General features: G+C 40.4%; 1 protein-coding gene across 3 annotated transcripts in view; it reads left to right on the forward strand.

The window, feature by feature from the left end:
- Positions 1-21,396, forward strand: part of FAF2 (Fas associated factor family member 2) — an 88,567-nt gene that overhangs the window by 13,067 nt on the left and 54,104 nt on the right. Inside the window, exons 1-2 of one of the 3 annotated variants that reach the window (XM_044388588.3) lie at positions 8,259-8,323; positions 11,907-12,018. The exons of 1 other annotated variant lie outside the window; for it this stretch is intronic. In XM_044388588.3, the coding sequence (XP_044244523.1) occupies positions 11,938-12,018 (81 nt within the window). In that variant the 5' untranslated portion in view covers positions 8,259-8,323; positions 11,907-11,937. Of the gene's footprint in view, positions 1-8,213; positions 8,324-11,906; positions 12,019-21,396 lie in introns of those variants that run through there. One more of the 3 variants, XM_026511023.4, reaches the window with a different exon arrangement.

Below are 21,396 nucleotides of genomic sequence, written 5' to 3' on the forward strand. Positions count from 1 at the left end.
ACCACAATAAAGATAATAAACATATCCAATACCTTGACTTTTTGATGCTTAAATTTTCCCATCTTCGGACCCTTGTAACAATTAGATAGCTTCTTTGTTTTTCCTGTCCCAGACCCGAATCAGTCATTTCTTCAAAGAGTTCTACAACCTTTTAGTGGGAAATGATATTTGGAAACTATTGTCAGGGCCCCTTATTAGTTAAATACTGCTTAGAGGCCTCTTCAGTCAACAGAACTAGGAAATACATTTAAAAAAAAAATATTTTATGTATTTATTTGTCAGAGAGCGAGAGAGACAGAGAGAGTACAAGCAGAGGGAGTGGCAGGCAGAGGGAGAAGCAGGCTCGCTGTAGGGAGCCTGATGCGGGACTTGATCCCAAAACCCTGGGGATTCTGACCTGAGCCAAAGGCAGACGCTTAACCGACTAAGCCACCCAGGTGCCCCGGAAATACATTTTTTTTAAAAGAGAAAATGCACTGTGTTCTTAGTAATATTTCTTTTTCTTTTCTTTTTTTTTTTTTTGTTTTAAGATTGTAGTTTTAAGTAATCTCTATACCCAACATGGGGCTCAAATCTACAACCCTGAGATCAAGAGTTGCCTGCTCTACTGACTGAGCCAGCCAAGTGCCCCAACTAATACTTGTAATTCAAATTTAATATTACAATGTTTTCACTTAATCTCTTTGGTGTTAGATGTGTTTTCCCTTTCACCGAAAAATGTTAGTTCTAATGCATAGCATACTCTTTTTAAATATATTTACATGTATTTTTAAATATATTTATATATATAAATATATAAATAAATATAAATATATTTACATGTATTTTTAAATATGTTTACATGTCTTTTAAAATATATTTACATGTATTTTAAAATAACAATATCATTATTACTGACACTATGATTACTGAGTATCATTTAAGATTTCTTCACTATTCTTTCTGTTCTTAGAATACAACCTATAGGGAATATATAGGCAAATGATGTGTTTTAAATTCACCTGAAATTGTTATTTTTCTCTGTAGTCAAGCCACTAACTTCATATGTGGTGTCATAGTCCGGATTCCCTAGAAAACATAGCCTGAATCAAAAGCTTCCTTGTTAATACTCTACTGGGGAGTGCAATCCCAGGGAATCAGGCATGACAGGACCGAAGAGTGGGGCAGGGAAGACGGAGGGCAGATACAAGGGGCTGGCTACTGCGTGGTAGCAAGTGTGTTGCTCCATCCCAGACAGACCATTTGCATGACTGCATCTCAAGGTAGGTCATCATGGGGCAGGAAATGGGCTTTTATTTGGTGGCTCTCATTTCTTATTTGTCAGGGTTTTGCTCCCTGGGGTCATTAGTTCTCCTGACTTCTGAGTCATGCATGTACGGGCATTGTGCCAGCCTGTGGTATCTCGTGCTTTGGTAGCAATAGGCAGGCTGTAGGGTAGGAGGCGGGAGGCTTGTGCTACGTGTGTGTGAGGGGAGGTGCTGATGGACCGTGTCTGGGTAAGTTGGTCACCGGGGCGGTTGCCAGTCAGAATCTAGGTCGAGTTGGTCACCATAGAAGTGGCTGAGGTAAAACAAGTAGTCAAGAGCCTTGGAAGACAGGTGAGAGTGCAAAGATCTGAGGTAAAATCTGCGAGGTGTTGCAGTCACCCTCCTCGTACTGCTCAGTGCTGCTCCTCGCCCTCATTATGCCCGGTCTCATACTACAATATGGATTCTCTCCCATTGTGGGGACAAAATGCCTTCACTCCTTCCAAGAGGGACCGTGCAAGTCCAATCACTCACAGAAGTCCCTTTAATGCGGTAACCAGCACAATCTCTGTAAAGACTTAAGGCGAGTGAGTTAGGGAAATAAACTACAGTTCTCTGAAGCTACAGCTGGCGCCAAGGCTGTAAGGGATACTCACAGCATCTCTTTCCTCCATTACTCGTTCTAGATTCCCTTGCTCTTGTTTTAATACTTTGGTTGGCCTAATTGCTTTCCAGAGTACTAACCCAGACTTTCATTTCTGAAGGATCTGAGCCTTTAGTTGCCTTTCCCTTGTCAAACTGTAGTTGTTACAATTGCTTATTTTCTGTTCTCACTGGGTATGGGAGTACCCAGAGATGTTCCAGTGAATCGCCTAGACTCCAGACATATTCCTCCTGACTCCGTTGTGCATACCAGGAACACTGGCCCCTCATTGCCATCAGGGGCATTCACCGGCCAGTATGGTAGCTCCACCATCTCGAGGTTCACAGGCATAAGGACCCCAAAGTGTCCAGATGTTAATTGTAGCACCCAGTTCAGTGGAACCCACACTCTGTCCCCTGAGAAACATGCTCCTCCTCTCTGAATCAGACAGAGCCTAAGATTGTGGGGTCAATTTAAATGCATCTGGGTTATTTAAACCATCTGTAAATAGGTCTCCTGCTCTTCCTGCCTTTTCCATTCTGCCAGCTGAGGTGTTGTTTGAACTTGTTCACAGTTCACAAATCATGGAATTTTTTATGGGCACGGGGGTTTAAAAAGAGCAATAAAATATCTCTGTTTAAAGGGCATCTGTTATCAGCACTCTTTTCCCCATCACCCAGAATTGATGTGGTCCTTCTTTTATCTTTTGATTTGAGATGCTCTAATTAAAGTCCATCCCTCTGTATCTCACTATCAGTCGCTTAATTTTCCCATTTAGTTCCCATGGCTTTACTCCCATAAGGGCCCCTCCCCCCATCCATGAGGCCCTGCTGTAAGGATCTAGCCTGTGCCAAATATTTACAGATCTTGTACTCCGTGCCCAGTGCAGTTCTCAGGACTAAGGACTCAGTGGTGGCCCAAGCCAACTTGGCCTGTTACCCTCATGGAATGCAGAGCTGGGAAATAAAAAACAGGTAAACAAGATAATAGCATCTAGTGATAAGTGCTTTGGAGAAAACATAATATATTTAGGTCTTCATTGAGGATACAGCACACATGTGCTGAGATCTGAATGTCAAAAGGGGCCAGCCATGGGAGGACTCAAGGAGAATGTTCCAGGCAGTGGGCACTGCAAATGCAAAATCCCTGAGGTATAAATGAGAATAATGAGGTAGAAGTTTGAAAGTAATGAGTTCCCAGTAATGAGGTCAGAGAACCAGTAGGGGCCAGATCACATAGGGCCTTGTAGGGGTGGGGGAAAGAAAAGAAAAGAAAAGGAAAGAAAAAGATTCTCTGGCAGCTGTGATGAAACTGAATTAGAGAGAGGTAAGAGTAAAATCCAGGAGACCGGTTACCTAATAGGTAACTACAGTGATCCAGGTGAGAGATGAGATGGAGAGTTAATAGGGCCTATGTTAGTGATATAGTCTACTACCAACTACATACTTCTGGGTCTCTATCACTTCCTGCCTGATACTGCAGTTAACTTCCTGCTAGACTAGGAGATTCCTAATGCCAGGTCATCCTGAGAACTAAATAATTTTAAGACAGTAATAAATGTGTGTTGAGTCTATCTACAGTAGTAATTTCTGCAAAGGAATTTAGCATTGACAAAGCCTTTTTTTTCTTTTCCTTTTTTTTTTTAAAGATTTGTTTATTTTACAGAAAGAGAGAGAGAAAACACATGTGTGTGCAAGCAGGAGAAAGGCAGAGGGACAGGGAGAGAAGCAGACCCCCACTGAGTGAAGAGCTTGACACGGGGCTCGATCTCATGACCCTGAGACCATGACCTGAGCCATAATCAAGAGTCCAATGCTTGGGGTGCCTGGGTGGCACAGCGGTTAAGCATCTGCCTTCGGCTCAGGGCGTGATCCTGGCGTTATGGGATCGAGCCCCACATCAGGCTCCTCCGCTATGAGCCTGCTTCTTCCTCTCCCACTCCCCCGGCTTGTGTTCCCTCTCTCGCTGGCTGCCTCTATCTCTGTCAAATAAATAAATAAAATCTTAAAAAAAAAAAAAGAGTCCAATGCTTAACCGACTGAGCCACCCAAATGCTCTGACAAAGCCTTTTCCTAATCCATTATTTCGTTCCATTCTTTTTTCAAGTCTGCAAGGTAGCTATGATTAGGCCACGGACTTTACATGTTCTCTTTAATTTAATACTTACCATGACCTTGTGAGGTAGAGACTATTAGTTTGTTTAGAGCTGAGAGATGAGCAAACTGCCAAAGTCACACAGTCAGTTAATGGGGGCATCAGTTTGTACTCGGGCCTCCCTGGACAGCACGAGATGGATGTACTTGTGGCTTTTGCAAGACAAAACTTTGCCTCAAGCCTAATTTGTTTCATCAGTCCAAACACCCCTAGCAGAAGCCTGAGGATCTATAATATATTACGGGTGCAGATATTACCTTTCTCATTCATTTGTTGGGGCAGGAGACCAAACAAACAAAAAACTATTGCTGACATCTCCATGGTCTGCTTTACTCAGCAATCAGTGTCCCCAACTAATAGAAAATATCTTACATTCCAGCCACTCAGAAATTGAAGGCTTCTTCTAGGATTTCCATGACTCAGAAGGACAGAATTTGTCCTTTATCAGGAACAAAATGGTAAGGCATCAACAAAGCCCTATTACTAGGATTAGAGAAACAAATGTATTATTTAGATTCTTTAAAATAGCTCTCAGTCATAAATCCTAGTGTATGGCATAACACTAGGACTCAAAAACTATCACACACACACATACACACACAATCCTTCCATAGAGTGATGAAACTCATTTAGTCGGCCATTAAACTGTGTGTAGTATGTGGTTCAGAGTCTGGCTCAGCATAAGTACTCAATAAATATTTGTTGAGTGAATTCCTAAAATCTATAGATTAGTATAAATAATAAATCTATTAAAGAGATCTTTAGAATGTTCTAGAACTTCACTATCCGATACAGTAGTCATTATCCACATGTGACAACTGAATACTTGAAAAATGACTAGTCCAAATAGAGATATGGGGTAAGTGTAAAATACACATCAGATCTTAAAGACAATACAAATTTTAAAGAAGAATATTTTGGATATATTGTGTTAAATAAAATATATTACTAAACATAGTTTCACCTGTGTGAAATGTGGCTACTAGAGTATTTAAAATTACACATGTGGCTCACATTATATTTTGATTGGACAGCACTGCTCCAAAAGGCAGAGTAAAGTTCAGGGGGAAAAACTGTTCTTAAAGGAGAGGGCAAACCATTAAATAATTGCACTTTCCATAGTTTTCACCTTGAATTTATCAAGAAATCATAGGTTTCTTCCAAGGCCAGCTTCTCCCATGGCTAACAGAGGACATCAGGATTCTATGTAGGTCAGAGGGGCAGACTGGCAGCTCATAGGTGTGGCTTGCAATTATTGTTGACAGAGTAATCTTCTTAAAAAATGAATGAGTTACTATCATTTTTAAATGGGGAGATTTCATACACAGCTCCAAATTTGTAGGTGCTCTTTTTTTAATTTAAATTTTAATCTAAATTAATGTTAAATTTAATTTAACATACAGCACAATATTGGTTTCTGGAGTAGAATTCAGTGATTCAGCACTTACATACAACACCTAGTGCTCACCGCAACAAGTGCTCTCTTTAATACCATCCCCCATCTAGCCCATCCCCCACCCACCTTCCTCCATCAACGCTCAGTTTGTTCTCTATCGTTCAGAGTCTTTTTTTTTTTAAAGATTTTATTTATTTATTCGACAGAGATAGAGACAGCCAGCGAGAGAGGGAACACAAGCAGGGGGAGTGGGAGAGGAAGAAGCAGGCTTATAGCGGAGGAGCCTGATGTGGGGCTCGATCCCAGAACACTGGGATCACGCCCTGAGCCGAAGGCAGATGCTTAACCGCTGTGCCTCCCAGGCGCCCCCGTTCAGAGTCTTTTATGGCTTGTTTCCTTCCCTCCTTTTTTTTTCTTTTCCCCCTTCCCATATGTTCCTCTGTTTTCTTTCTTAAATTCCACATATAAGTGAAATACGGTATTTGCCTTTCTCTGACTTATTTCACTTAGCAAAATATATTCTAGTTCCATCCACATTGTTGCAAATGTCAAGATTTCATTTTTTGGATGGCTGAGTGATATTTCATTGTGTGTGTGTGTATATATATGTGCATATATACACACACACATATATATATATATCACATTTCTTTATCTATTCATCAGTCAATGGACATTTGTAGGTGCTCTTTTAAAAATGGGAACCTCTTGGGGCACCTGGGTAATGTAGTCAGTTAAGTGTCCAACTCTTGGTTTCAGCCCAGGTCATGATCTCGGGGTTGTGAGATGGAGCTCCACTCAGTGCAGAGTCGGCTTGGAGTTTCTCTCTCCCTCTTCCTCTATCCCTCCCCATCGTAGATGCTCTCTCTCTCAAATAAATAAATAAGACTTTTAAAAAAATTTAAAAAGTAAGAATGAGAAGTTCTAGGGGCCTGGTTGGCTCTGTCAGTAGAGCATGTGATTCTTGATCTCAGGGTCATGAGCTCAAGCCCCAAGTTGGGTGAAGAGCTTACTTAAATAAATAAAATAAAATAAAATAAAGGTATTACCTATAAAAAGAAATGGGAAGTTCTAGCAATACTGGTCTTACATGGAAGCCATCAGCTACAGCTAAAAAGTAGAAACCACCTTTGGACAGAGAATGGACTCTCCAGTTTGCCATACTATGTTCTCTACACTGAGGCAAATTCTTACCAGTAGAGTTAAAAAAAAAAAAGTAAAATATTTCTTGTAACTATGTCTTAATTCAAAGAAAAAAGAAAAGTAGACCAAGAAGGTGTATATTTCTTTGAGGAAGTGAAGACCATTCCATGGTGTTTAATACAACTACAACGTTTGTCTGTCGAAGGAATATATCTTAAATCAGAATCATGCAATAACTCCGGAGGGTATACGATTTTGCAATCTCTCATCTAGTTTGGCTGGATCCAACATTATCCAAGATGTTGAATAGTAGCAAGTCGTCTTTGAGGTTTCAGTTGATGTAAAGTCACATCTGTTTGCTTCCAGATATATCTCAAAGATCTAAGAAAAGTTCCAAGGTATTGTTATGCAGTTTTTGCAGACCTGGTTAAGATCTACATGATACAGGCCTGAAAGTAGTGCCCTTCCATCCTTTAATGTAGTCTTCACAGAACTTCAGCTTCCAAAGCACCTGTCCTGTCTTGCCTATCAACCCTGTGAAGTGTGTAGGGGTGGAATTCCACAGATGGGGGAGGCAGAGTGACTTCCTAGGTACACAAGTAGTCTGGGAAAAGCATACACCAGACCCAGACCCCTCTGTCTTCTCGAGGCCTTCTGGAGGATGATGGCAGGAGAAAAAAAGTGGAATTGAGAAAGAGATCTAAACAGAGGTGGCAGTTTGAAGGGACAAAGAAAGTGCAAAGGAAGTCAGATAGTGAAGGGTGGAAATTAGGCAGTGGAAAGAGTGAGGGCCTGCCTCCAAGGGGCTGAGGCAGTGCGTCAGCGGCTTTGGGGCAACCTCATTCCACCAATGGCAAAATGGAGTCAAGTGTGCCCAAGGACGTCCAGCACTTTGTCAGATGGGCACTAGACCCTGAACCCATGTATCCCAATCACAGTCCAGATCTTCCCTATCACAGGGACCACGGACCAAGGGGCCTGAGGCAGGTGGGAGCAGAGTTGCCACCTGGGTGGATGGAAAGCTCTCCCCAAGGCTGGTAGGGCCATTAACTGTCAAAGACTCAAGCAGCCTAGTAAGCGACTCTGAAGCCCCGATTTTCACGTGGCCAAGGCCTTTCACAGCTTCTAGCTCAAGCGGCATCAGAAATACCCGAATGCCATTCAGGGACTTTCAGAATCTCCTGAGAGATGATCAGGCGCTTTTGGAAACGTCATGGATGGAATCAAACATCAAAGGGCCGGTATTTTGGAAGGGCCACAATCTCCTAAGAAATATTCTGGAATACTGGAGACTATGGGAAAATGGTTAAGAGGCTGGCAAAAATCTGCCCACCAGCATTCGGGAATTTCCGGAGCTTCTCGAGGAGCACTCGGGAGCTCTCGCCTCTTTGCGATCTATTCAGGAGACTTGGGTCCCTGCAGATGCGTTTGTTGCCTAAATCGTAACGGCGACAGATACCGACAGTACGTCGGCAATTTCCGGAAATGTTCGGTATTGGCCCGAGAGTGGCGCCCTCTGATGGCGGGAACTATCACCACCAGTATCCCCCGGGCTGCGCCAGCATGCGCAGACGCAGTTGCGCGCCGGCGGCCGTTCAGACCGGACGTGGTTGCTTCTGAGGTCACTTCCGGCGGGTGACGGTGCGGACGGGTCAGAAGCGTAGAGGCGGCGGCAAAATGGCGGCGCCTGAGGAGCGGGATCTAACCCAGGAGCAGACAGAGAAGCTGCTGCAGTTTCAGGTAGCAGCGAGTACTCGGTGCAGCAAATGCCGCCACGGGCTGGGGAGTGGGCCCCTGGAGGAGCCCAGAACCCTTCTCAGATTGGGCCCGAGATTCTTCTCAGACCAGTGGCAGCCCCCTCCCCCCCAGACACCAACTGCCCTGCTGCTCCCGGCCCCCGAGCCTCTGTCGGTTCTCGGCCTTCCAGCCAGGGTTGCGGCCCTCTCCTCTCCCCTCAGCGGGTCAGCTTCCCTGGTTTCCCTTAGCGGCACCCGTCCTCAACCATTCTTCCCAGTCCGGTTACCCGTCGGACTTTCTCCGCCCTTCGACTCTAGATCTACCGAGATGCTTAATCCCCACCGCGGAGCTGGCCTCGTTTCGGGTCTCTGGAAAACCTACCAGCATCCCATGCTATTTCTACAAATATTTACTGATGGTCTCTTGGGTTCCTGGTCCTGTATTGGGCGCTCTTGTGGGGGAGGGGGCAGACCTGGCCCCCACCCTAAAGGTGTGGGTGGACACCACATAAGGAAACAATGCAACAGTTATGAGTGTCATCAGTGGCTTCTGACGGGGTTTTTTCACCCTGGGCCTATTCCTGGACTCACATTCTTGACAGTGCTTGAGGTGGGTGGTAACTTGCAGAAATCTGCCTCCTTTTAGTGGTTGTCGTGTTAAGAACTTCTGGCACTAAGCACTTATTTCCGAGTTGGGGAATCTGATTGGAGGAGACCACTAGGGTGGGTACCTTGGCTCTTTATTACCCTAATGGATACCCCTTTCCTTATTTCTAAAATACTTCTCTTAAAAAATGTCTACCCCCTAAGGATATTGTGTAGATCAAATGAGTTTAGGGATGTATGAAAGGTTTGTAAACTGAAATGTTTGTTCCCAAGCCGAATCGCTACTGTTAATCATTATTTAACTTAGGATAGAATTAAAGTTAGTGGTACACTTATTTCCTAATATAAAATGTGCTAAACATTCATTAATAAAGCATAATTTACCAAGAACTTCAGTGCTTAGGCACTGCTGGTTCAACTGCCATTTATTGAGTACTTACGATGTTGTAAGTACTTTGCTAAACACATAGTCTACATGATCGCATTTAATACAACCCTATGAAACTCATTACAATCCCTATTTTACAGATGAGAAATATGAGGCTTAAGAGGTAACATACTTAGGTTATAGAACCAGTAAGTGGTGGTATCAGATTTAAAGCCAGATCCATCTTTCCAGAAACTTTCCTGAGCTCTTGACTTGTGTGCTATACCACCTGTGTAAGTATCAGTGTACAGCTGAGATTGGAATGCAAATGTTGTGATACCAAGTCTTTTTTTTTTTTAACATGTTAGCACTTTTCTGTACTTCCCTTGATTAGATTTCACTATAATTTGAGGTGGATTTTTCTCTAAATTGAGCAGTGGGTCAGAAGTGTATACATGGAAAAATACTATTAACAGTTGACATTTGATTGGAGTTTTGAGTAGAGAAATTGAGGACACAGTAAATTAGGATCAGAGTGAATAAACAGCAGACAACCAGCCTCCTCTTCCTGGTAGACCACTTATTTCAGAATTTTCTTTAATTTGGCAGACCATTTTACCCCTTACAGCTCTTTAGGGGTAAGCTCCCAGAATGAGTGTTATGAGGAGATGTGAGTTATATGTCATGATGTACTTGGGCTGATACTGGGAAGACATGAATATGTGGTAGTATTTCTGAGGTAGAGTACATGGGTACCTCCATTTTGTCTTCATCGGACATTTATATCGGTAAGAGGTGAGCTCTAGGTTAAAGTTGTATTAAGATTGCTTTGTGAGGGGTGCCTGGCTAACTCAGTTAGTAGAGCATGTGACTCCTGATCTTAGTGTTGTGAGTTCAAGTCCCAGGTTGCGTGTAGAACTTAAAAACAAACAAACAAACAAAAAAAAACAGATTGCTTTATGAAGTTGGATTTACCAAGGCAGTTGCATTTGTGTGTTCCTTAAGCAGTTGCTGGAGCAGGTTCATCATTCAGTTGCCATTGAACATTCTTTGAAACTTACTAGGTGTCGAGCATTATACCAGGTATTTAATGTACCTTAACTCTTTTAAACCTCTTAATAACATTTACGGAATTAACTCTCATTCATTTTGTTAATGAAGAAATAGTTTCTGAGAGGTCAGATAACTCACACGTGTAGTTAAGTGGCAGAGATTTAGAAATCCATACCCATAACCATCTTAGCTATAACCTGTTGGAGAAGCAAGATACATACATACATGAATAATGAGTATCCTGCAGTATATTAGTGCTCATAGTGTAATATAGTATAAACAAACTGCTGTGGGAATTTAGGGAGGGATGGGAGTATATCCATGGAGGTGGGAAGAGAAGAGAGAAGGATGACTTAGGAGTTAACCATTTATTAAGTATCCACTATGCCTTTGGCATGGTGCTAGATAGATAGTTGATAACTATTATGCTTAATTCTCACAGTAGCCTTGTAAAGTGCCATAGATAATATAGCTGCTCCTAAGTGAGGAAACAGATCTATTGAAGTATTTGCCTAAGTTCATTAAGTTATTAAAGAGGATGGAATTAGAATTAGAAACTTAGTGGGTCTGGATCAGGCTTTAAGGCTGGGCTCTTTCCACTGTACTTTGCTAGTTTTGAAGGAGGAACAGAATTTCAGCAGGTGGTAGGCAGAAGGATGCTCAAAGCCGAGGAAATGGCTTGAGCAATGTATGAAGATGGAATAGTGTGGAGTGTGTGTTGTGATGGATTTAGAGAATTGGAAGTGGAAAATAAGATTGGATAGGTAAATTAGACCAGATTTTGGAGGCTTTTCAAAGCTGTGCAGGATGGTTTAAATTTTAATTTGTATACGTAGGGAGCCATCAAAGGTTTTCCCCCACTAGAGAGTAGCGTAACACTAGGTTTCAGGTTTGCTTCCCTTACAGTATGGAGCGTGTGCTTGGAATATCCATAGGAGTCAGGACAGAACTGGGCCGTGCTGCTAGGAACTAGTTCTCAATGTGGTGCTTCATTCGATACATTGAAATTAGTGAAGTAAAATATTTTAGAAATCTTAGGTTTCCTCTTTTTCACTTTTTTTGTGACATGTGATTTAACTGGAACTCCCTAGAGTATATTTATCATGCTTCTCAGTCCATTTGATGTTTTCTTATGATTTTTCTAGTTATCCTTTTCTCCTGTTTATTTTGGAACCAATTGAGTATGAATAGTGAATGCACACATTTGTTTTAAGCAGTTTCAAATGGAAGAGAATAGGTCTTAAGAAGAGTTAATGCAGGGACGCCTGAGTGGCTTGGTGGGTTAAATGTCTGCCTTTGGCTCAGGTCATGGTCCTGGGGTCCTGGGATCGAGCTCAGTGTCAGGCTCCCTGCTCAACAGGGAGTCTGCGTCTCTCTCTCCCTCAGCCCCTCTCCCCAACTTGTGCTCTCTCTTTCACTACTCTACCTCAAGTAAATAAATAAAATCTTAGGGAAAAAAAGAATTAATAGAGGTATGGGTAAGGTTACTTTTACTGAAGTCCATTTTCCCAGATTTCCAAATATAACATATTCCCCTAGTGCCTTGGTTTACTGCTTCTAGGTTGCTGTTTCAACCTGTGGAGAAAGATGACATGAACAGAGAGAAGGGACTAAAGGAGCTATATGCATGGCCAGTGGAGGAAGAAGTGATCCCTTTCTACTTTTGTACAAGTGTAAGAAATTTCTTTCCTTTTAAATGAATATTAGGGTGTATGAACTTTGTTCTTTTAAATTATAGAAAGTTAAGCCTGAACTCTGGCCTGTAGAATTAAGCTTATAATTCACTTAGAAAATCTCTCTTTTTGGCTTTATCTGACTCTTTGTTACCTAAAAGAAAAAGAATAACACAATACTCTTTGTTCATGTATTTTAAAAAAATCGGAGTGATCTGTTTGAATTTTTTGCCCTGGAATTTGGTATCGTAGGAAAACCATGAGCTTTGAAACTTGGGGCAAACCTGAATTAGCCTTTCAGCTTAGCTTCGCATGAGTTGTGTGACCTTGGGCATGTTCCCACTTTCTTGAATCTTTCCTCCCCTATAAAATGGGGATACTATTACATAATTCACAGTAGTTTTTGTTTTTTACTTTAAAAAAAGCTATCAAGTAATGCATACTTATGCAAGTCAGTAACGTAAAATTGTAAAAGTGTAATTAAATTTCATCTTATTCCCCTTTCCTCCTTCCTGGTTTACTGTGCGTCTTTCTATACTTCTCTCTTCTGCATATACAGGTATACATACTTAATGTATAAGCTCTCTTACCCGTCACTTGACTGATTAGTTGGAGCGGATGGCTTCCATTTCCTCAGATCTACTCTGTAGTATGTCCAAGTATTTCTGCTTTCACCAGTTGAGTTGTATGCTTGACAAAAGTCAGTTTTATTTTTAAAAATTTTTTTAAAGATTTTATTTATTTATTTATTTATTTATTTATTTGACAGAGAGAGCAAGCAGGGGGAGCAACAGAGGGAGAGGGAGAAGCAGGCTCCCTGCTGAGCAGGGAGCCCGACAAGGAGCTCGATCCCGGAACCCCGGGATCATGACCTAAGCCGAAGGCAGACACTTAGCCAACTGAGCCACCCAGGTGCCTCAAAAGTCAGTTGTATATGCTCCCAAACCACTCTGTGCTGGTTATATTTGTGATAAAAATACAATACATAAGCCATCAAAATACAGTGTTAGAGTTTTTATCTGAAAACTAAATTAAATGCTTTGGAAAAGGTCTATAGGGTCAAGTTGCTAGAAAATTGTTGTTCAATTAGGTGTGAGCAAGATAGGTGTAAAGATAAGTTTGGAAAAAATAATTGAGGTCCAGTATTGTGCACATAATCCTTGGCAAGTGCTTGGAGTTCTTGCACTCCAAGAAATTAAATCAGTGTCTTATGGATATGGTTTATGCTAGAAGGACTCCAAAGAATGCTGGTCGACCCGTGCCCTAAAGAAAAGAGTAGGCTTTCATCAAAAGATTGCTGCATAAATATATATGCTTTATGTTTTAAATGAAATGTATAAGTAATATATGGAATGTTTTTATCCCTCACTTTAAGTGACTTTTTAAATTAATTGACTAGGAAGTCTTATTTGCATTGGGTAAGAGCTTCTGCTATCTTTGTCTTAATAAAGGTAGGATCATACATATATAAGAAAGTCAGCATAGCATAGTAAGTTGTCGTAAAGACTGGCTGTGAATAAGACAGCCTGGATTTGAATCCTAGCTTCTCCAATTATTAACTTTGTGAACTTGGGTGAGTTACTTAACCTTTCTACTTTAATTTTTTCATGTGTGTACTTACTGTATTACCTAACTCAAGAGGTTGTTTTGGTAATTAAATGTTAATACATCTAAAGCACTGACAAATATTAAGTGCTTGAATGTTAAACATTATTACAGTTTCTGCTTTTTGGTTTTTAAAAACTTGAAGGACAATTAGCTTGTTTTCATTTTTTGATTTTGTACAACTAGTGTCACAGTGAATATTGTTGTACAGAAACATTTATCCCATTCTCAACTTTTTTCAGGACCTGTTATGTGCTAGTACAGTTGTAGTCACAGGATACAATGGAATATTAGGTATAATTCCTACCCTTGTGGATCTCACATTCTATTGGAAGAGGGAAGAGTCAAAATAAATAAATGGAATATAGGCTATGTTAGATGGTGATAAATGCTGTGGAGAGAAATAAATAGGGAATTTTGAGAGGGGGTGTTTAAATTTTTTTTTTTTTTTTTTTTTTTTTTAAGATTTATTTGACAGAGAGACAGCCAGTGAGAGAGGGAACACAGCAGGGGGAGTGTGAGAGGAAGAAGCAGGCTCCCAGTGGAGAAGCCTGATGCGGGGCTCTATCCCATAATGCCAGGATCACGCCCTGAGCCGAAGGCAGACTCTTAACGACTGCGCCACCCAGGCGCCCCCCCCCCCCCTTTTTTTTTAAGATTTATTTATTGGGTGCCTGGGAGGCTCAGTTAAGCATCCGCTTTGGGCTCAGGTCATGATCTCAGGGTCCTGGGATCAAACCCTGTATCAGGCTCCCTGCTCAGCAGCAAGTCTGCTTCTCCCTTTCCCTCTGTATCTCTCTCTTGCTCTCACTGTCTCTCAAATAAATAAGTAAAACTTAAAAAAAAAAAAAAAGGATTTATTTATTTATTTTAGAAAGAGGAAGGGAGAGAGGGAGAGATCACACTGTGAGCAGGGGAGGAGCAGAAGGAGAGGGAGAGAGAAACTCAAGCAGACTCCCCCTGCTGAACCTGGACCCAGAGGCAGGGCTCCATCCCAGGACCCTGAGATCATGACCTGAGCTAAAATCAAGAGCTGGCCACTTAATCAGCTGAGCCACCCAAGGGCCTGGGAGGTGGGGTGTTTAATTTTAAATAGGATTATAAAGGGAAGGCCTTCTTGAGAGTGTGTCAATTGTGGGATAACCTAAAGTTAAAGTACTAAACAAATCATGTGGGTACTTAGGGGAAGAGGACTCCAGATAGAGGGAATAAGGCATATAAGAGTCCTAAGGCATGGCCTCAACGGACCTTGTCCAGGAATGGCAAGAAGTGTGGCTAGAACTGAGAGAGGGAGGGAGGAAGAAAGTAGTAGGAGACAGGGTCAGAGTTAAAGGCAGGGCTAGTTCACAAATGGCCTTGTAGGCTATTGTAAAGATTTTGCCTTTAACTCTGAAGCAGGTTGGATTTTGAGTGATGACAAGATTTATGATTTATTAGGGTCACTGTGGCTGTTTTCTTGAGGATAGCCTGAAGGAAGGTAAGGGAGGAGTAGGGACACCATTTAAGAGATTTTTGTGGTGATGCAAGACTCCTTGAACCAGGATGAAGTAGGAAAGTAATCATGAGGAGTAGTTGGATTCTGAATATATTTTGAAGGTAAAGTGGATGGGATTTTCCAAGGGATTGTATGTGAAATGAGAGAGAGGAAGAAAGTAAGAGTATCTCGGCTTTTTGACCTAAGTAACTGGAAATGGAAGTCATTAACTGGGATTAGGAAGGCTCTGGGAGGAGCACATTTGGGTGTGGGGGTGAGATAAGTAGCTCAGTTTTGATCATGTAAAGTTTGAGGTTTCTGTTAGACACCCAAGTGAAGATGTCTAACTGGATATTCTAGTATTGAGTGCAGGAGAATGATCGAGCCTAGCAATGCAAACTTGGAAATCATCTGCATGAAGATAATATTTAAAGCCCTGAAACTGTTTGAGATCATCTGTAGAGCAAGAATACATAAACAAATTTTGATATTTGAAGGTGTTTTTGTCGTTGATGTCACCTAAGCTTTTTTTGAGCGTTCACAGTTGACCCTTGAACAACATGGGTTTGAACTGCACAGGTCTACTTATAAATGGATTTTTTTCAATACAGTACTGTAAATGTATTTTCTCTCATCATTTTCTTGGTAACATTTGCTTTCCACTAGCTTTATTGTAAGGATACAGTATATAATACATACAAACATATAAAATATGTGTTAATCCACTGTGTTATCAGTAAGGCTTCTTTCTGTTCAACAGTAGGCAAGTTTGTGGGAGTCAAAAGTTATCCTTGATTTTCAACTGCATGGAGCTCGGTGCTCCTAATTTCCATGTTCAGTTGTTTACTGTATTCTGTCCAAAGTGCTGTAGATTCATTGTGTCATTGATTCCTCTCAAAAAGTAAATGGTGTAAGTTCTGGTGTTGGTGAGTAAACTAGGATGAGTACGTAATTTACCTAAGGTTAGTAGCGACAAGTTTATATTTGAATCCAGATCTCTGGATTCTTTCCTCCTCTTTCCTAGCACTGCCTCTCCAGCGCTAAGTGTTGATTAGTTTTCAACTACGGTAGGGGAATAGGACCAATAACAATAGCTTTGTGGTAGGGTTTTTTTTTTTTGTTTTTTTTAAGATTTACTGATTTATCTGAGAGAGAGCGCACGCGTGGTGGGTAGGGGTAGAGAGAGGTGAAGAGAGAAGCTCATGTAGACTCCGAGCTGAGTGTGGGGCCAGATGTGGAGCTCGATCCCGTGACCCTGAGATCATGACCTGAGCCAACATCAAGAGTCAGTCACTTAACTGACTGCACCACCCAGGCCCCCCGCTCTGTGGTAGTTTTAAGAACACAAACACAGTTAAAAAAAAAAAAAAAAAGAACACAAACACAGGGGCGCCTGGGTGGCTCAGTCCTTAAGCGTCTGCCTTCTGCTCAGGGCGTGATCCCGGCGGTCTGGGATCTAGCCCCACATCAGACTCCTTGGCTGGGAGCCTGCTTCTTCCTCTCCCACTCCCCCTGCTTGTGTTCCCTCTCTTGCTGGCTGTCTCTATCTCTGTCAAATAAATAAATAAAAATCTTTAAAAAAAAAACACACAAACACAGCAAAGGAAGTCAAAAGTATGGTTCTAATTCTGGACATCATCACTCAGGATAATTCTCTTAACCTACTCTACATAAAAGTAGACTTTTTAAGCAGAAAGAAAGAATCCTCAAAAGTGGGAATGAATAAAGAGGACAGTTCTCTCACTTCCATACCTACAGATATGAGAGAGAAAATGGTAGAGAGAAGGCTTCAGAGGAAGAAGTATCTTCAGAGAAAAGCCAAGTTTCAGTTAGAACATGAAAGTGAAGGAAATGTTTAGAGATGTAGTTATGGATATAGGGGATGTTGCTGATACGGCAGACCTTTTTATTTCTGTAGAACAGAATCCTGGTGTTACTGGTTCAAAACAAAAGTACTTTATACATTTTAATAGTTCCTGTTAGACTATTTTCCAGGGAGTTTTGGCAGCTCACACTCCAACCAAGAGGATGTGAGAGGACCTGTTTCCCCATACCCTTGCCAGCATCAAATGGTAGCTTTTTGAATTTTTGTCAATATGATTAAATTTTTAAAGTTCTCGTTTTAATTTGCATTTCTAGTGGTAGTCTTGGTTGTAGTTTTTGGTTTTGGTTTTCAGTCAAGTTTGAATAACTAATGCAAGCACTTGTTTAAGCTATTTCTAATAATAAAGAAAAAGGAACTTTAGAGGCAGGGATTGGCTTTTCAGCCTCTGTTTTTGTTTTTGTTTTTTTAAGACTTTGTCAGAGAGAGAGAGCAGAAGCAGGGGGAGTGGCAGGCAGAGGGAGAAGCAGGCTGCTGTCTGAGCAAGGAGCCTGATGTGGGACTCGGTCCCAAGATCCTGGGATCATGACCCCAGCCGAAGGCAGACTCTTAACTGACTGAGCCACTCAGACGTCCCCCAGCCTCTGTTTTTTAAGAGAGAATGTCAGTGTCCCTAGGTGTATGGGAGGTTTGCTTTCTGGCCACCTTGGTTGCAGAATAAAAGTGCTTATTTTAAGATTGAATCGCATTGTTCCATTAACTTCTGATTATTGGTAGATTGAGTTTCTTCTGGCTATTTACAGTTACTGTGTAAATTGCTTACCTATCCTTTGTTCATTTTCTTTCGGATTATTTGACATTTTATTGTCATTTATATAAAAGGGAATGTTGGTCACGTATAGCAAATATTTTTCATGATATCCTTTATTTTTGATTTTATTATCTTTTCATTTACATTTGTTTAAATTGTTATCAAATTGGCATTTCTTTTCCTTCTGGCTTTTGGGTTTTCGGGTTTTTTTAAGAATGCTTCTACTTAATGAAGTTATACAGATGTTCTCGTTTGCTTTCTTTAAACCATGTGGAACTTTATTTTTTGTATATAAGAACCTAACTTCACATTCTTCCACTGGAGATTATAGGTTAGCTGAGTAATCCATCCCTTCGGTATCTTTACTGGATTAGTAACAATAGGCTTTACACTAAGTTTTAATATCTGCTAGGATAGGGTTCCTTCTCTACTTATTTATTTTTTGAAAAATTATTGGCAATTCTTACAGGCTTTTTTATATACATTTATTTTTTTTTAAAGATTTATTTATTTTAGACTGAGAGTACATGGAGTGGGGCAGAGGGAGAAGGAGAGAGTCTTAAGTAGACTCTGTGCTAAGTGTGGAGCCGGACGTGGAACTTGATCTTACGACCCTGAGATCAGGACCTGAGCCAAAATCAAGAGTCAGACGCTTAACTGCGCCACCTATGTTTCCCTTTATACAGGTTTAAGAATCATTTTGTGCTGTTGTGGGATTATTGGAATTGTATAAAATGTGTATATTAATTTGGAACTGGTTGACATTCAGGAACATGTACATCTATTCAGATTTGTCATATGTCCTTTAAAATATTTTTTTGTAACTTTCTTCATCTAGATTTTGTATGTTCCTTACTAGATTTATTCCTAGGTATTTTATAGTTTTGGTCACCTTATGAATAGAGCATTTCTTTATTTCTAAATGGTTACTAATAGAAAGAAATGCTGTTGAATTTTGTACATTTACCTTAAGTTTTTGGTTCTTTTATCTAATTTTTTGTCATGTTTTCTGTTCATTACTGATAGTTTCCTAGTTTGGTCTCTTGGGCTCTTTTTTCTTTATAACAATTTTATTGAGCAATAATTCACATATCATAAATTAACCCTTTTAAAATATACCATTCAGTGATTTTTAGTATATTTACAGATTTGTGCAGCCATCACACTATTTACTTCTAGAACATTTTTATTGTCCCCAAAAGAAAACCGTGCCCATTAGCAGTCACAAGGTTCATCCATGTTGTAGGTTATATCGGTACTGAATTCCTTTTTATGGCCGAATAATATCCCATTGTGTGAGTAAACCACATTTTGTTTATCCATTCATTGGGCTTTTGGATTGCTTCCACTTTTCAACTATTATTATTAATGCTTCTATGAATATTTGTATATAAATTTTTGTGTGGGTATGTTTTCATTTCTCCTAGTAGTAGAATATCTGAGTCACATGGTAACTCTGTATAACTTTTTGGAGAAATTGCCAGATTGTTTTTCCTAGGCAACTACATCATTTTCCCCACCAGTAGTATGTAATCATTCCAATTTCTCCATACCCTCACTAACATTTATTTTAGTATATGTGCTGCCGAAGCAAGCACTCTAACATTTGTTAATCATCCATCTTTGTAGCCATCCTGGTAAGAGTGCAGTGGTATCTTGTTGTTTTGATTTGCATTTCCCTAATGACTAAAATAATGTTGAGCATTTTTCATATGCTTATTGGCCATTTGTCAGTTTTCTTTGGAGAAATATCTATTCAAGTTCTTTGCCCATTTTTTAATCAGGTTACATGTCTTATTGGGTTCTAAGAGTTCTTTATGTATTCTGATACAAGTCCTTTATCAGATACATCATTGGCAAAAATACTCTCCCATTCTGTGGGGTGTCTTCACTCTCTTGATGGTGTTTATTGAAGTTTTAAATTTTGATGAAACCTAATTTATTTGTTTTATCTTTTGTTGTTCGTGCATTTGGTGTCATATCTGTATCTTTTGTTGTCTTATATATGAAGTCTTATCTATTTTGAGTTAATAGTTGTGAGGTAAGGGTTCGACTTCATTCTGTTGCATGCTGGTGTTCAGTTTTCCCAGCACCATTTATTTAAAAGATTATTCTTGTTTAATGACCTTGGACCTCTGTTGAAAATCAGTTGACCATAACTATGGATTTATTTCTGGATTCTCATTTCTATTCCATTGATTTGTATCCTTATGCTGGTACCACACTGTCTTGACTGTTGCAGTTGTGCAGAAAGTGTGAGTCCTCCAACTTGGTTCTTTTTCAGAATTATTTTGGCTATTCTGGGTCCCTTTCATTTCCAAATGAATTTTAGAATCACCTTGTCAATTTCTGCAAAAAAGGCAGCTGGGATTTTGATAGGGATTGCTGTTTACTCTGTAGATCAATATGGAGATTATTGCCATCTTAACAAAATTAAGTTTTCCAATCCATGAGCATGGGAAGGCTTCCCTTTTTTAGTTTCTCTCAGTGATGTTTTATAGTCTTTTGTGTACAAGTCTTCTTTGGTTAAATTTGTTCATAAATATTTTATTGTTTTTGATGGTATTGTGAAAGGAAATGATTTCTTAATTTTATTTTTAGATTGTTCATTGAGAGTGTGTCGATTTTTGTATGTTGATCTTATATCCTGCAACCTTATTGAACTCATTATTCTATTAGTTTTTTTGTAGATTTCTTAGGATTTCTTATATGTAAGATCATGTCATCTGTGAATAAAGTTTCATTTCTTTCCAATCTGGATGCCTTTTTTTTTTCTTGTTTAATTGCTCTTCTACAGTATTGAATATAAGTGGCAAGAGCAGACATCCTTGTCTTGTTCTTTGTCTTAGGAGGAAAGCATTGTCTTTCACATTATTGAGTTAGCTGTGTTTCTCAGATGTGCTTTATCAGGGTGAGGAAGCTCCCTTCTATTCCTAGTTTAAGTTCTTATCATGAAAGGGTGTTTTGAGTTCTTAAAAGGGTTAAATGAGATAATGCATGTAAAATGCCTGATGCATAATTACTGTTTGGGCCCAGGCCCCTCAGTGCCACACTTCACCCTGGGCAGGTCTCTGTTAGGTAGAAGCTGGAAAAGTGGTCCCCATCCAAGACTCAGGGTCTATGCTAACCAGCTACTTCAGTCTTCCAGTGGCCAGGACACCCTCAACACCCAGAGGAGGGAGAGCACCTTTCTAGCTGTCCCCAGCTCTCCCCAGCTGTCCAGATCTCTCCCAACCCAAATGGACTGTGATCCTGTTCTGTCTTGTCCCAAGATATAAAAGGGGCAGGTGGGTGGTCCTAGAGAATGTTCAGTTGTATACATGTTCTTTTAGATTTCTTTATTTTTCTGGGGAGTATTTAATAAAGGATGGAATTGAGAATTTGCAAAACTCTTGTCCTTTTTATTTTATTTTAAAGATTTATGTATTTTAGAGATAGAGAAATCGCCTGTGCGAAACGGGGAGGGGGCAGAGGAAGAGGGAGAAGATCTCAAGCAGACTCCCTCCTGAGTGGGGTGCCAGACTTGGGCTTGAACTCATCTCATGACCCTGAGATCACAACCTGAGCCAAAACCAAGAGTCAGATGCTCAACCGACTGAGCCATTCAGGCACCCCTGTCCTTTAGAAAAATTGGAATTTAGTAGATAAAAAAGATAAATAACCGAA

This window comes from Ursus arctos, unplaced genomic scaffold, assembly GCF_023065955.2.
Source record: "Ursus arctos isolate Adak ecotype North America unplaced genomic scaffold, UrsArc2.0 scaffold_15, whole genome shotgun sequence".
Lineage (NCBI taxonomy): Eukaryota > Metazoa > Chordata > Mammalia > Carnivora > Ursidae > Ursus > Ursus arctos.